The 13,210-nt window shown below is 50.2% G+C and overlaps 1 protein-coding gene across 1 annotated transcript in view; it reads left to right on the top strand.

The window, feature by feature from the left end:
- TTLL4 (tubulin tyrosine ligase like 4) overlaps positions 1-13,089 on the top strand; it is a 21,225-nt gene extending 8,136 nt beyond the window's left edge. Inside the window, exons 7-18 of the mRNA XM_017825318.1 lie at positions 411-605; positions 689-771; positions 1,803-1,931; positions 2,527-2,649; positions 4,139-4,237; positions 4,771-4,905; positions 5,643-5,780; positions 7,686-7,788; positions 8,325-8,535; positions 10,658-10,728; positions 11,322-11,404; positions 12,218-13,089. Of these exons, the coding sequence (XP_017680807.1) occupies positions 411-605; positions 689-771; positions 1,803-1,931; positions 2,527-2,649; positions 4,139-4,237; positions 4,771-4,905; positions 5,643-5,780; positions 7,686-7,788; positions 8,325-8,535; positions 10,658-10,728; positions 11,322-11,404; positions 12,218-12,359 (1,512 nt within the window). The 3' untranslated portion in view covers positions 12,360-13,089. The remainder of the gene's footprint in view (positions 1-410; positions 606-688; positions 772-1,802; positions 1,932-2,526; positions 2,650-4,138; positions 4,238-4,770; positions 4,906-5,642; positions 5,781-7,685; positions 7,789-8,324; positions 8,536-10,657; positions 10,729-11,321; positions 11,405-12,217) is intronic.
- Positions 13,090-13,210: the final 121 nt, after the last annotated feature.

Below are 13,210 nucleotides of genomic sequence, written 5' to 3'. Positions count from 1 at the left end.
TGTCTAAATTCAGTTGTTGCTGCTTAAAGCAGTCCTTCCTCTGGCAGAATTGAGAGGTAGGGGCAGTGCCCTCTCTGCCAGTGCAGCAGAGGGGATGTACCTGATTCAGATCACAAAACAGTCATGTGTGGCTCATGCTTGGGGAGCCTGTGAGGGACCAAAGGTTTGGTATCTATCACAAGTACATGTTTGCTCTGGAGAGCTGTGATGCTCCGAACCATGTGGTTTGTCCCTACAAAGCTTCAGAAGCTTCAAGTGGAATCAATTTGGGTGCAATCCTGGGAGGGGAGCAAAGAGTGTCACCCTGCACTGGATTCAGAAAGGACGTATCCTCTGACCAGGGAGTAGGAAGGGGCAGGCAAGGAGCTGGGGAAACAGGGAGATGTCATAGCATCTGGGTTCCTTTCCAGCTAAACCACTTCCCCGGCTCATTTCAAATTGGGAGAAAAGACCGTCTGTGGCGCAACCTGTTGAAGATGCAGGCTCGCTGTGGGAAAAAGGAGTTTAACTTCTTCCCTCAGTCCTTCATCCTGCCACAGGACATCAAATTACTCAAGAAGGCGTGGGAGGAAGGAGCTAGCAGACAGAAATGGATTGTGAAACCAGTAAGTGTAAAGCAGAGCTCAACCTTCTGTCCCATTGTAGCTGCAGGGAGAAGATCCGATCCCTTCTTGTTTGTGTTTTACAGCCAGCATCAGCAAGAGGCATTGGTATCCAGGTCATCCACAAATGGAGCCAGCTCCCCAAAAGGAGGCCGCTGTTAGTACAGAGGTGAGTGAAGGAAAAAGCATGGTTGACACACAGCCTGGGACCTTGTAGTGGCTGGTCTCTCTGGCCAGTTCTGGGCCGATGCCACTGTATAGCAGAGCAGAAGCATCTGATTTCCATCTGAAGACTTCTCTGGAGTCTGCCTGGGTGTCCTGCTGCTGGAAGTCTGGCTCTGTCAGCTGCAGCTGTCAGTGCTGCTGTCTCTGCGTAGATATTTGAGGTCTCGGATACAAACTGACTTCATGAGCTTTCTGGAGCTTCTATCTGGCAGGTGAACAGCTTTGGCTCTGCTGTGATCTGGCTCCTACTGCTCTCTACTCTGTGGTTTGGCATATTTGGAGACAAACTTTATCCAAGTCCCAGGGAAGAGGTGGCAGTTGTCAAAGATTTGTTCTTATCCAAGTTCGAATGGTTCAGTGAGAAGCTCAGTATGTATAGATGTTAGTGAAAGGATTTTCTTGAATTAACAGTTGTCAATCTTCTTCCCCTTCTGCAGAAAAATGGAATATCTTGTCTTGGTTTGATGCTGCTTTCTGGGAAGATTCTTGAGGGCAGGAAAACTGTGCAGTTTTTTTGGCAGACAGGGAACTGCTATGTTTGCTTGTTTGTTCTCCCTGTCCACTTCTCATGCAAAGTGATAAACTTTCCTATGGGAGATCATGAACTTCTAAGATGAATAATCAAATGATTTGGATTAAAATATCCAACTGTTTCTTCTCACTGTACCAAACCATCTGTGCTGTACTGAATGTCTTAGATGTTCCTGAATACTGTGATCAGTCTTGTGGGTGTGGAAAAACTACTGTGCCTTAGAGCTGGGGAAAATCTTTTCAAAAGGGAACACTGCTCCTGTGCTGTGGGAACTCCCCATGCATAGGAGAGCTACTCTTTCTCTCATTTTGACTGTGATGTGATTAACTTGGAAATGCTGTGCAAAAGGTCTTCTACACTGATCCATTGTTTTACCAAGCCTTCTGAGTTGGGCGTTAGAGATGTTCCTGCACATGAAAATCATAACTTACTTGCCTCTGCAGGTATCTGCACAAACCCTACCTCATTGGCGGGAAGAAGTTTGACCTGAGGATCTATGTTTACGTCACTTGCTATGATCCCCTCAGGGTCTACCTGTTCAAGGATGGATTGGTTCGCTTTGCCAGCTGCAAGTAGGTTGTGCAGGAGAGTGGTTCTGGGGCTGCCTTGGTGCCAGGGCATGTGTGGCTGTGGTACCTGCCTCGGCTGTGGCAGGAGAGAGTCATCCCCTAGATGGTGATGCTCAAAGCTATATCTTGCTTGCTTAAGAAGCAGAGTGGAAACGCAGGAGGTTGTTGCAGGTGACAGTGTTGAAAGGGAATGTGAGAGGATGCTGCCTACATCCACCTTTCCCAATGCAAGATGAATTCAGTGTAAAGCAGTTCTTGAAACATGCTGTCTGTTCTTCATTCTGCATAAAAGCTGGCACACCAGAATCTGAGATGTTTCTTCTAGTTTTCATTATATGCCTCAGACTACTGCAGTTCCAGCAGTGCTTCTGCTCACCGATGCTCTGGCCTTTTCTTAAGGACATGCTGTGAGGGTGGGATTACGTTCCACTGTCCCAAGGAAGCCTGTGCTGTCTCATGTTTTGTCCATGAGCTCTGGGCCTGTGGGGTCAGAGAGCTCCAGGCAGCAGGACTGGTGGGTGGCTGAGAGTGGTCTGAGATGGACCTGGGGGCAGCCAGTTCAGTCTCAGACTGCTTGTGCTCCTATTACCTCTTCCAGGTACTCCTCCTCAATGGAGAGCCTCAGCAACAAGTTCGTGCACTTAACCAACTACAGTGTGAACAAGAAGAACACAGAGTACAAGTCCAACTCGGATGAGACTGCTTGTCAGGGACACAAATGGTAGGTGCTGCTTTTAGGGCACAGGGCAACTCTTTATATTTCCTGTTAATTCAGACTTTTTTCAGTATTCCTACCCAAAAATTGAACTTGCTTTCTGTATCATCTGCTCCCACTGGGGAAACTGAAAGAGCAGAGTGATTTTAGCATGAGTTAGTGTCAATGGAATCTGGATGGTCTCCATGCCTTGTGACTTATCCTGTCAACTGCTGCTTGGGCTGTGGTTGCTGTTCATCCTGCCTGTGTCTGTGCCGTTTCCTGCTTCCAATGCTGCAGTCATCTGTGTTCATTCATTCCTTTGCCCTATTGTGGGGGCGATGGCATGTGGTTAAAGCAGAATCTGATTGGTTTTGCTGTCAGAAATTGAATGGGTAATTGTGATGCTTAAATTGGCTAGATGGAAACTTCTGCCCATCTCACTCTTGACTTCCCTCTGGAGCCAGAGAAAGGGACAGCCCTGTTACAGAATGTTAATTTATGTGCACTCGGTGTGAATAGGAGCAGTGGTGCCATTTCTAGGCCTTTGGAAGGAGGGCTGTAGTCTTGCAGGAGTTCCCATTCCCTGCTGTCCCATGGGCGAACGGGTGCAAGCCCCGGGCACTTACCTCTGATTCCATGGTAGCGTTTGAACTCTTTTAAAAATAGTGCAGGGTAGAGTTCTCAATTCGCAGCCTGGACAAGGCTACTGCACTTCAAAGGGAGTTGCAGAAAGTGGTTTGCTGTGGTCAGATTGCTTTCTCAGGCCAGGACATGCTGCACAGTGGTCTGTTTCTCCACTGGGACTTTTAAGCAGTTTACTGCCTCCCAGCAGTTGCAGTCGCATAGGGGTGGGATTGTGTGGGTTTGCTGTACTGCCATTGCAAGTCAAAGCTGGTTGCTCTCTTGTTAAAGATAAGTGTGGCTGTAATCCACTCCATCTTGTATGCAGGAAGCATGACCTTTGGATTCCTGGCCGTTAGCCACATGCTCTCACTTGAGAAATATCTGAGCATCCTTGGCTCAGTGTCAGGGTAGCTTGCAGCATTCGATGTAGTGTGGAAAACTCCTATAAAAGCAGAGATGCTCCCCCATACCATCTTGTTCCCCACATTTTTCAAAAATTCTTCTTGCCCTGAAGCCTCAGTGAAATGGCTTAGCTAAAACATTTTCAGGATCTTACTGGATTCCTGCTGAGCTGCTTTGCAGTGCTGCGGGGGAAGGCCTGCAGGAAGGGGAGGTTTGCTGAGGACATGGAGGGGGAGGGAAGAGAACATGTGGGCCTGACTTACCTTGCTCATGTGCTAATTTGAGACCATGCTGGGACAAATTTATGTTACTAGTAGCTTGGACCTACAAGACAAGGGGCCACGCTGGGGAGGGCAGCAACTGAGGGGCTTGAGGATGGCAGAAAGATGGCTGTGCCAGGGAAGGGTGTTGTCAGGGCTGTCCTCTGTTGCTTTCACTCCTTTCAGCAAGGGGCTACAGGGCTACTTCCTTTGCTTTCTCTCTCCAGGGCACTCAAAGCTCTCTGGAATTACCTGACCCAGAAGGGAGTGAATAGTGAGGCCATCTGGGAGAAGATTAAGGACATCGTTATCAAAACCATCATTGCGTGAGTCCTGGCACCCCTTGCTCTGTGCCTGGCTGTGCGGTGCACCCCGACCCCTCTGGCTCTCCAGTCCCTCTCAGCCTGGTCCTTTTGCTCTTAACTGAAATGGTATCACCACTGTTGGCTTCAGTATTTCTATCTGGATTCTTCCTCTCATCCTGTTACGTATACTCATGCTGCAGTGGGTAAATACACCTTACATTTCCTGGGCCTGCCTGCAGACCAGGAGGGTGTGGTATGCCCAGTGCTGCCCAGCTTGCTACCCACTCCCCTGCTTTGCCAGGGAGCCTGACAAGAATGGTCCCTGGTGCAGGATGAATCTGGACTGCGTTCAGCAGTCCATGCTGCCTGATCTGCAGTGCTGGATCCGTATGCAGTGCAGCAGTAGCAGTTCACTGGCCTGTGTCGGTCTCTCACCTACCTGACCCTGCAGCATGTGGCTGCATTATGCTTCCAGAACTGTCAGCATGTGCTGTGAACAGCCAGACCTCTGCTGTCTGACTGTTGGAAACAAGCATTTCTTCCTTGGCTTGCAGATCTGAGCCATACGTGAACAGCCTTGTGAAGATGTACGTGCGCCGGCCATATTGTTGCCATGAGCTGTTTGGGTTTGATATCATGCTGGATGAAAACCTCAAGCCCTGGATCTTAGAGGTCAATATTTCCCCAAGGTAAAGCATATTCTGAGCTGCAGCAGAGTGAATAATGGCCTTCCCTTTAACACAAAATGAGTTTGGCTTGTGATGTCCCCTGTACCCTGTGCTAAAAGACTGTGGGCTTTGAAGCCTCCCTCTCCAGATTGCCAGAATGAAAGTCCTCCCTGTCTGCAAAAGCAACATCCATCTGCAGCTCAGAAAGCTTTGTTGGGCATGCTCCAGCTAGAGCCAGGGAAGAATACTTTAAAAAAGGAAGGCCAAGGAGGAATGTGTCATGTACAGAATGGGTGATGGCAGAGATTTCTTCTCTGCGTGGGCAAAAGTGATCAGCGATTCCACTGCCTCATGCACCATTTCTTCCTTGCTGACAGCACCCAGCCAGGCAGTGTCGGCTGTGCAGACACGGCCGGGAACTGCAGTGTAACTGAGCATGGCCTTTCCTGCTGGCAAGAGTAGATGGGCATGAGCTGGACACAGGGCCATGGTCCTACACAGGACTCTGGGGATGGATTTGCCTATTTCCAGAAAATTTGGGAAGAGATGGAAAAGTTAACCATTTCTGATGGGGAACTCCCCTTTCAAAGAGCTGTTGTCAGGATTTTTCTCTGTGTCTCATGGCCAGCTGTGATGAGGCAAGGGACAGGCTGCTGTTTGTATTCTGGTCAGTAATAACCCAGGGATTGATCTCAGGGCCATGGGCCTCAGCACCTCCATTCTGTCACTCAAACTGCTGTTATGCTTTGTCTCTGCAGCCTCCACTCCAACTCGCCTCTGGATGTGAGCATCAAGGGCCAGATGGTTCGAGACCTTCTCAACCTTGCCGGCTTTGTTCTGCCCAGCATGGACAGTGTGGCCTCAAGGCCAGAGACAAGAAGTAGCTCTACCTGCAGGTCAGCCCCCTTCTCTGTCAAAGAGTCAGGCTTCTTCTTGAGTGATTTTTTCTGGGAGGCTACTTAGAGCCCAGCAAATGCTGGGCTGTTGAGAGCCTGTGCTTGCTGGTCCTTCAGATATGGGTCCAAGGAACTTGCATCATTGCCTGGGTATCTGGTTTCTGCGGTCTCTTCAAGGCAGAAGGATTTATGCCCTTTCTGCAGGTCCATAGTTGGAAGTGAGGCCAATGTAATTTGTGCTTGCTCTGCAGTTAGTCAAGCTCTCTTGTCTTTCCCCCTGCCAGAACTAATATGATGCTGAGCCTCACAGCCTCTCAGTTTGCTTGAAGCTTCCCTCTCCAGATTGCAGGAATGTAAGTCCTCTCTGCCTGCAAAAGCAGCATTCATCTGCAGCTTAGAAAGCTTTGCTGGGCATGCTGGTTGACTCTGTTGGGGCTGGATCCACTTGCCCTCTGACTTACCAGAACTGATGTGCCACTTCTTTGAGCAAGAGGAGCACCTGTTATTTTGCAAGGGCTGTATTGGTTAGTTCCTTAGGCAGGACTGCTGCTGTCGAAGGGTGCAGACCTATGGGTAGGGGTGTGCAAGTCTTAACCTTGCAGCTAACATGACTGTTTCTTGCATAAGGTTAATTCCTGGGCATGTGTCCACCCAGGCCCCTGTTCCTCACCACAGCTAGGGCTTATCCTGCTTTCAAACCCAATGGCTAGAAGGAAACCAGTCTGTTCCCTGCAGCAGAGTGGCTGCTGACCATATGTCACTGAAGGAGCAGCTTGCTGGGATGAGCGTCCGCATGCAGTGATGTGTGGTCATGCCAAAAGATGGGGCTCTTGCCCTCTGTGTGCCCTGTGCCTTCAGTGAAGGGAGAAGCTGGAGCGTGGGCCTGCTCAAGATGGGAAGCTCTCGCCAGCTCATCTGCGGTGCTTTGTTCGCACACTGGTTTGTGGCTTCCAATGGAGGTGCTGAAGGGCAGGTGTCCTTGGAGGGACCTGCAGAGGATTAAGCAAATCCTTAACATGGTTTGGATGATGCATTACCAGAGTTCTTGCATCCAGGGGCAAGGTTGTTTAATAGTATCTTCTGCCCTGGGAAGGGTATGAAAGGTCTTTTTGCATATGGGCCTAATTCCGGTAGATCTGTATGTTCCCCAAGCACCATGCAGCACAGCCTCGAGGCTCTGCTCCCCCTGTTTGAATCTGCACACAACTAATTACTTTTGCAGCAGCAGAACAAAAAAAGCTATGTTGATAGGTCGGTTGAAAGGTTTTCAAGAAGTATCTCCCAGACTCTGGTATCCCTGAGTGATTCAGTTGGTGCTTAGAATACTTTAAATGGTTCTTGGTCAGATAGTACAAAGGCTGGGATTTCCCATGGCATGTGGAGCTGGAGTTGGATTCAAGTCTTGAGAGATCTTGGATGCCAGGGGAAGTTTTTGATCTAGTTCTCTTCTTCCTTGTACAGTACCAGTACTGAGTACTTGTACTCCCATCCCTGTGCTTGCAGTTAGGAAGCTGTGTTCCAAGTGCAGTGTAAACATGAGATCCCCCAGGCTTCATGTGCTGTGAATCATGTCACAGTGTATCTTTGACCCTCTTGCATCCTATGTGAGTGTGAAGTGATGGTTCACCTTTTGGATGAAGGAACACTGAAATGCCTTAGCGAGGAGCTGGCAGAGTCCTCCCAGTTTCCCTGCCCACAGCCTTCCTGGGTCCTGTGCTGATGGACACGGCTGTGGATGCGTCACTGATCTTGGAACTAGTGAAATCCTTGGAGAAAGTGTTCTCTCCTCCATGGCATCTTTCTGGGGGTGTCACTGCTTTCTCAGAAATTGGTGGGAGCAGGTCTGCCATAGCAGGGCTTTGTCTTGTTTGCTTAAATGCTCTACTACCTCTCTTGTGTTCTCAGTCTGGATAGTGCTTTGAAAGAAAAGCCCAAGCCAGTGTCTGAGCATTTCAGAGCAGAGAAGATGAAGCAGGCCTATTACTTGATGCAGAAGATACCTGACCAGGTATGAAACATTCTCCTTTGATACTTGCACCATCCTCCCAAGCCCTTGTCCCCACCAGTCCCACAGGTCTATCCCTGGTCCCTCTTCATATTGTGTCCCTCTCTGAGGTCAGCCAAGTGATGGGGCACACTTAGGCTCCAGTGGGTTACAATATCACTGCTCAGAAATAAATTGGGTTTGCTTAAGCCAGTGTCTCACTGACTCATCTGTACATATAAATAAGTGTGTGCTGAGAGGCACATTGCCTGCCAGTCCCCAAAACAGAGCCTGAGCACTGCCTGTGCAGCTCTTATAGCCTTTGCCTGCTGACCCTATGCAGGTTAGCAGGGCTACTGGCCTTGTGTGCCTCCTGGCAGTGTGTGTGAGAGACTGGGCTGCAGAACTGGGGATCTCTTCAGTTCTGTGCAGTGTCGATGTTATCACTGAGCCTAGAGTCCTTCAGTTTCCATGGGACCTGTGCCCCAAAGAGCTCAGACACATGGAGACCTCTGCTTGAGAGATACTTCTCCCTGACCCTGAGTTGCTCTTGTCTGCAGGATTTTTATTCTTCTGTCTTGGATACCCTGACCCCAGATGATGTTCGCATCCTGGTGGAGACAGAGGATGAGTATTCCCGGCGTGGGCAGTTTGAGAGGGTGTTCCCCAGCCACATCTCTATGCGGTACCTGCGCTTCTTTGAGCAGCCTCGTTACTTCAACATCCTGGTGACCCAGTGGGAGCTCAAATACTACTTGAATAGACAGAAAGGTAACTGCCCTCCTAAAGCCTGACACAGCCACCTGAGTCAGGCAGGCTGCCTGCCGGCAGTCGTGGGAGGCTTCTGAGCTACGCACGTTCAGAGGGAGCTGCCTGCCTGCACACTAACCAGTAGGAAAAGTGTTACCCTCCCAGACTGCTTCAAATATCACAAAAAGCTTATTCTGAGTTGAAAAGAGGTGATGACTGTTCGGCACCAGCACTTCTAGGTGCCTTGGGGATGAAGAGGCTGGGATTAGCTGCATCAGCCTGTAGTTCTGGCCTCTTTTGAGGGAGAAACAGCTGGAGTTCCTAGCTTTGCTCCTTACAGGTGATCTGGGAAGGGAAGGAAAAATTTGGCCTATTCCCTGGTCTCCTGCAGCTTTCTAATTGATGAAAAATTGTCAGCATGCAGACAGAAATTTTTCCTAAGCACTAGAAATCTAGCTAACGTTTCCACCTTTCCAGGCCATAGTTCTGTATTTTAATAAAAAACATCCTGTAATGAGGTGGCTGGACCAATTCCTTCTCACCCAAGGCTGTCTCTGTCACGGTAACAGTAGAGGCTATTTGGGAGAGAGAATCGATGAGGTCTAGCATGATGGATTAGTGGACAAAAAGAAAGAGACTATGGCTCAGGGCTTTCTGTCCAACATCTGATCTAGTTGGATAGGCTTCTGCAGGAGCTGGCCCTCCACTGTGGTGTCCGTATGTGTGCTCCCAGCCTGGCTGTCATGCAGAGAAAAAAGAAAAATGCTTTTGTCTCTTTTCACTGGTGTTAAAGCAAATATCAAAGGGGTCAGTAACAGTCTTTCACAGGGAGATGGAAACCTCATAGCCCTCTTCAGCTGTATTGTCAGCATGTGTCATACTTTGCCTTGCTAATACCTTTGCTGGATGCTCTCCCGTCTGCTGGAAGGAAGATCCTGTCATCATTCTCACTGAAGTGCTGCCCAGAACTTTGTAGCTTAGGCCAGGGTCCTGGGTCAGTGCTCCAGCTTCCCCAAAGCAGCCCAGTGAGCGGATTTACTCTCCCCACTCATTGCTGTTCACCTCTGAGCAGAACCCAACTTCCCCTGTCCCCTTCCTGTTCCCCTGTGTTCCATGCCTTCCTCTCACCCTAGCCAGCAAGGTGGACAGGGTGTCCAAGCTGCCCCACTCCCCTCAGCCCCAACACATGTTTTTTTTTTTTTTTACAAGATTCTGGGGCTTGCTGACAGGTCACTGAGGAGCAGGGTTTGGACAGCAAGGATTTCTCCTATAGCCAGGACTGGTATCGTATAGCAAACTACAGTAATCCCAGCTGGACAGCATCAAGTTCCTGGCCATTGCTCTGCTGGTTCTTAAATCTCAAGGCACCTTAGCTTCTGCTATGACCTGAAGACTCTTAAAAAAGAAAACAGGACGGGAGCAGCCCTGGATTTCTCAATATTTTTGGGTTATTTCTGGTCAGTGCAGTCGAACATGTGGCTCTGTTTCAAGATGACCTCTCTGTGCTCTGGAGCACCGTGTCTTGTGTGTGGTGAGAGGAATGGTCCCTTCCAGTCACACCAGTGATGAGCTCGGTCCCACTGTCAGGCATGGAGACCAGGTCTCAGTCCACATTGAGCTCTGGATGAATCCCTGCAGGGAGGAGATGATACACTGGGATGCTGCAGCTGATCAGTGCTGTGTAAGGAGGAGGTTGCCTGAGCTGCCCTCCTCTGGGAAAGAGGCCGATGACAGCAAAGCTGCTCTACATTTGTGTTGGAGGAACTTTCACCGGTGCAGCCCAAATCAGGTGCTGCTGTTGGCAGGCACTGGGCTCAGGGGGACAGCCAATCTGGTCTAATTTGGCAAATCTTGTGTTGCCCCAGTTTCCCTGTTTCACTGAGACTGCTGCATGGAGTGTCTTGGCTCCCTGGGAGGAAGGCAGGCACTGCAGCAGCCCATGTGCTGGTGTTTGCTCGTACAAAGGGTGAACGCCCTTGATTTACCCCATGTTTGCTGGCGGTCAGGCACGTGTTCAAGTAGTGATTGCATAGCATGTTCTGCGTGGTCAGTGCAGCATATTTACATGCTTCAAGCTGGGAAGGCTTAACTCTTTGCAAACCTGGCTGTTCATTCTCACTTCTTGTCTTCTGTCGCTTCCCAGGTCTGGAGCTACTGAAGAACTGGTGTGTCAAAGGGTACCACACTGGGACAGGGACAGATTTTGCCCAGATGGTGCGTATGACTGTGGGTAAGGTAGTCAGAGAGGCTTGTTTGCCTGCCAGAGTTGGGTAGAGAGCCTGCTTGTTCTGCTTTCTCTGGTTCCTGCCTTACCTGTTTACCTCCTTCTTCCCTCTTTGCCAAGGCCTCTGGGAGTCTGGAAAAACCCATGGTGCCCTATTTCCCATTCCCACTAACATGAAGTCATGAACAGTATATCAGATCTACAAGTATTTTGCATCTGAATATCCTTGGGTGCACTGGGTACAGCCCTACATATTTGGCACCTGGCCTGCCCTTTAGTCTCTTTGCGAGGGAGTCATCTCCGTCTGTCACTCTTGTGCCTTACAGCACACTGATGCACTGAAAGAAACCCACTCTTGACCTCGAGATGCTTTACTCCCACTTTCAGCGGAGGGATTCATCAGGCAGAGAGCAAAGACTGCTCTGTTTGCTATTCTTGGAACAGTCTGGTGGCAGTGACGATGTGCGGCAGAGGCAGCTCTAGCTGAAGCTCTCTAGGGCAGCCTATGGCAGAGCATAGCAGGCTTGAGGGATTTTTGCCATGACTTAAATAGCCATTCTGTTGTCTTTCTCTCCTCCTGTAGTGGTCGTTGCCAAAGTCTTTCTTCCTCCAGAAGAGTAGCATTCAATCTAATGGCTTCAGCAAACTGGAACTGGGCAGACTGGGGTAAGTTTGCACTGGCCGTGACAAGCACGGTGTTCACAGTGTGGCTTTAGGACTAGTGTCCTTGGAGAGAACTGGCAGCAGGGAAAGTAGCTTTGTTTAAGGGAAGAGGAGCAGGTTGGTTTGCAGGCTCTGAAGCCAGCTTCAGCTCTCTGGAGAGCCAACTGGTGGGTCTGGCATGATGTCTGCGTAACTGAACATGTCTCCTTGGCACTGTGCGCCCAGCTCAGATGGGAGTGAAGCCCAGAACAGCCAGATTGAGTAATGTTCAGGGCTGTCATGGTCAGGACACGCTGACAAGATGTTCCCCTGATAGGGAACTGTGCCACTTCTGTGGGCACTGATGTGGTTAGCAGTGAGCAGAGGCTCTCAGCTGCAGCATAGACTGGGGGAGCAGTGAGGCCTTGAGGTCTGCCTCACTCTGCCAGCTTCCCTGAGCAAAGCTGGGCTACTGGCCCTGAGAGCTTCCTGCAGAGAGGTGAAGGATAGGGTCTGGCTGAGCCAAAGTGGAGAGGAGGCACACCCCTTGTCTCTTGTGCTACCGGAAAGGACATCCATGTTCCTGTGCCCAGACCAGGATGGACTTGGGTTTACACTCAGACAGGGAGATCAAGTTGTGGTTCTGAAGTCCCATCAATGTTTTGGATATCTGTTGGGGTGAGTGGTGCTGCCTGGGATGGGAGATGGAGTAGGTGAGCCTGGCAGCCCTATCTCTGAGTTTCGTGTGTCATGATACTGCAGATGAATGTCGCACCATGGCCCTTTTGGTCCTTTCTCACCATCCCTAAGCAGCATAGGATCTCTTTTCTCCTGCAGTACACACCTCCCTTCAGCTGGTGAGGACCTTACAAGATGCCTGGAGCCCAGCCCTACTCAGAGTTTACCTCTCAACAAGTGCACTGGTGGAGCCAACCAGAGACCTTCTGGCTGCCTCTCGGACACCGCCCTGGTGATGTGACCAGGCAGCCACTGGGGACACATCAACCTACCTCAAAGGAAGAGATGGGAGCTGGCTCTGTAGAGCAAGGACTGTGGGAGCTCCTTGCACTGCACACTTGCTTGCAGGGCTGTTTTTGGAGAGGGATGTTTTACTGGGCAAAGAGGAGAGCTGTGTGACTTCAGCTTTCAAAACAAATGGCAAAGCCTGAGGAAGTGGGGTTTGTCAGGTCTTTGTCCTAGGCTGCTTTTAAATCCTGACATGGTGGTTTATCTGCTGCATGGGAGCTGGCTGAGCCTGCCCTTCTTGTCCCCAACCAGCATAGGCTGAGCCCTTGGTTGCCTGTGTCCTGAGCTGCTGGCAGCCAAGTGTGCTCTTGCCCTGCTGCAGCCTGGGCCCTGGAGAAAAGTCCCCTATCAGTACCCCACTCCTCTGGAAGGAGCAGGGCTTGGGACCTTTTCTGAATGCCTGTGCCAACATCCTGCCCTAACCCCAGCATCGGGCCCTGGGGGGATATCTCAGGCTTGCACATTGCTGCCCAAGAGACACCATGTGTAGCAGCATGGCTGCAGTTTATGGGGACAGTAGGGCTGCTGGAGATGGAACATCCTTCAGCCGAGCCCATCAGCTCTCTGGTGTGCCCTACAGCATACGTGTGTGGACTGCAGGCTGATGCTCTTCTCTTGGACTCTGCTCTCTATTTTCCATTTGTTTCTCAAGGATTTTTATTAAAGTTTAACACTCAGCTGCTCTCCTTGTTCTCATCTGTCTCTCTTTCCCTGATCTCTTTGTGTCTGGGATGCAGCTCAGCTCTTCCCACGGGACTTCACTGGGCTCTGGACAGGGTTGCTTTGTGCTACCACCCCCCTTTT

This window comes from Lepidothrix coronata, unplaced genomic scaffold (assembly GCF_001604755.1).
Source record: "Lepidothrix coronata isolate B3197 unplaced genomic scaffold, Lepidothrix_coronata-1.0 Scaffold118, whole genome shotgun sequence".
NCBI lineage: Eukaryota > Metazoa > Chordata > Aves > Passeriformes > Pipridae > Lepidothrix > Lepidothrix coronata.
Note: the sequence above shows the minus strand (reverse complement) of the source record. Positions and strands in the feature narration are given on the sequence as shown.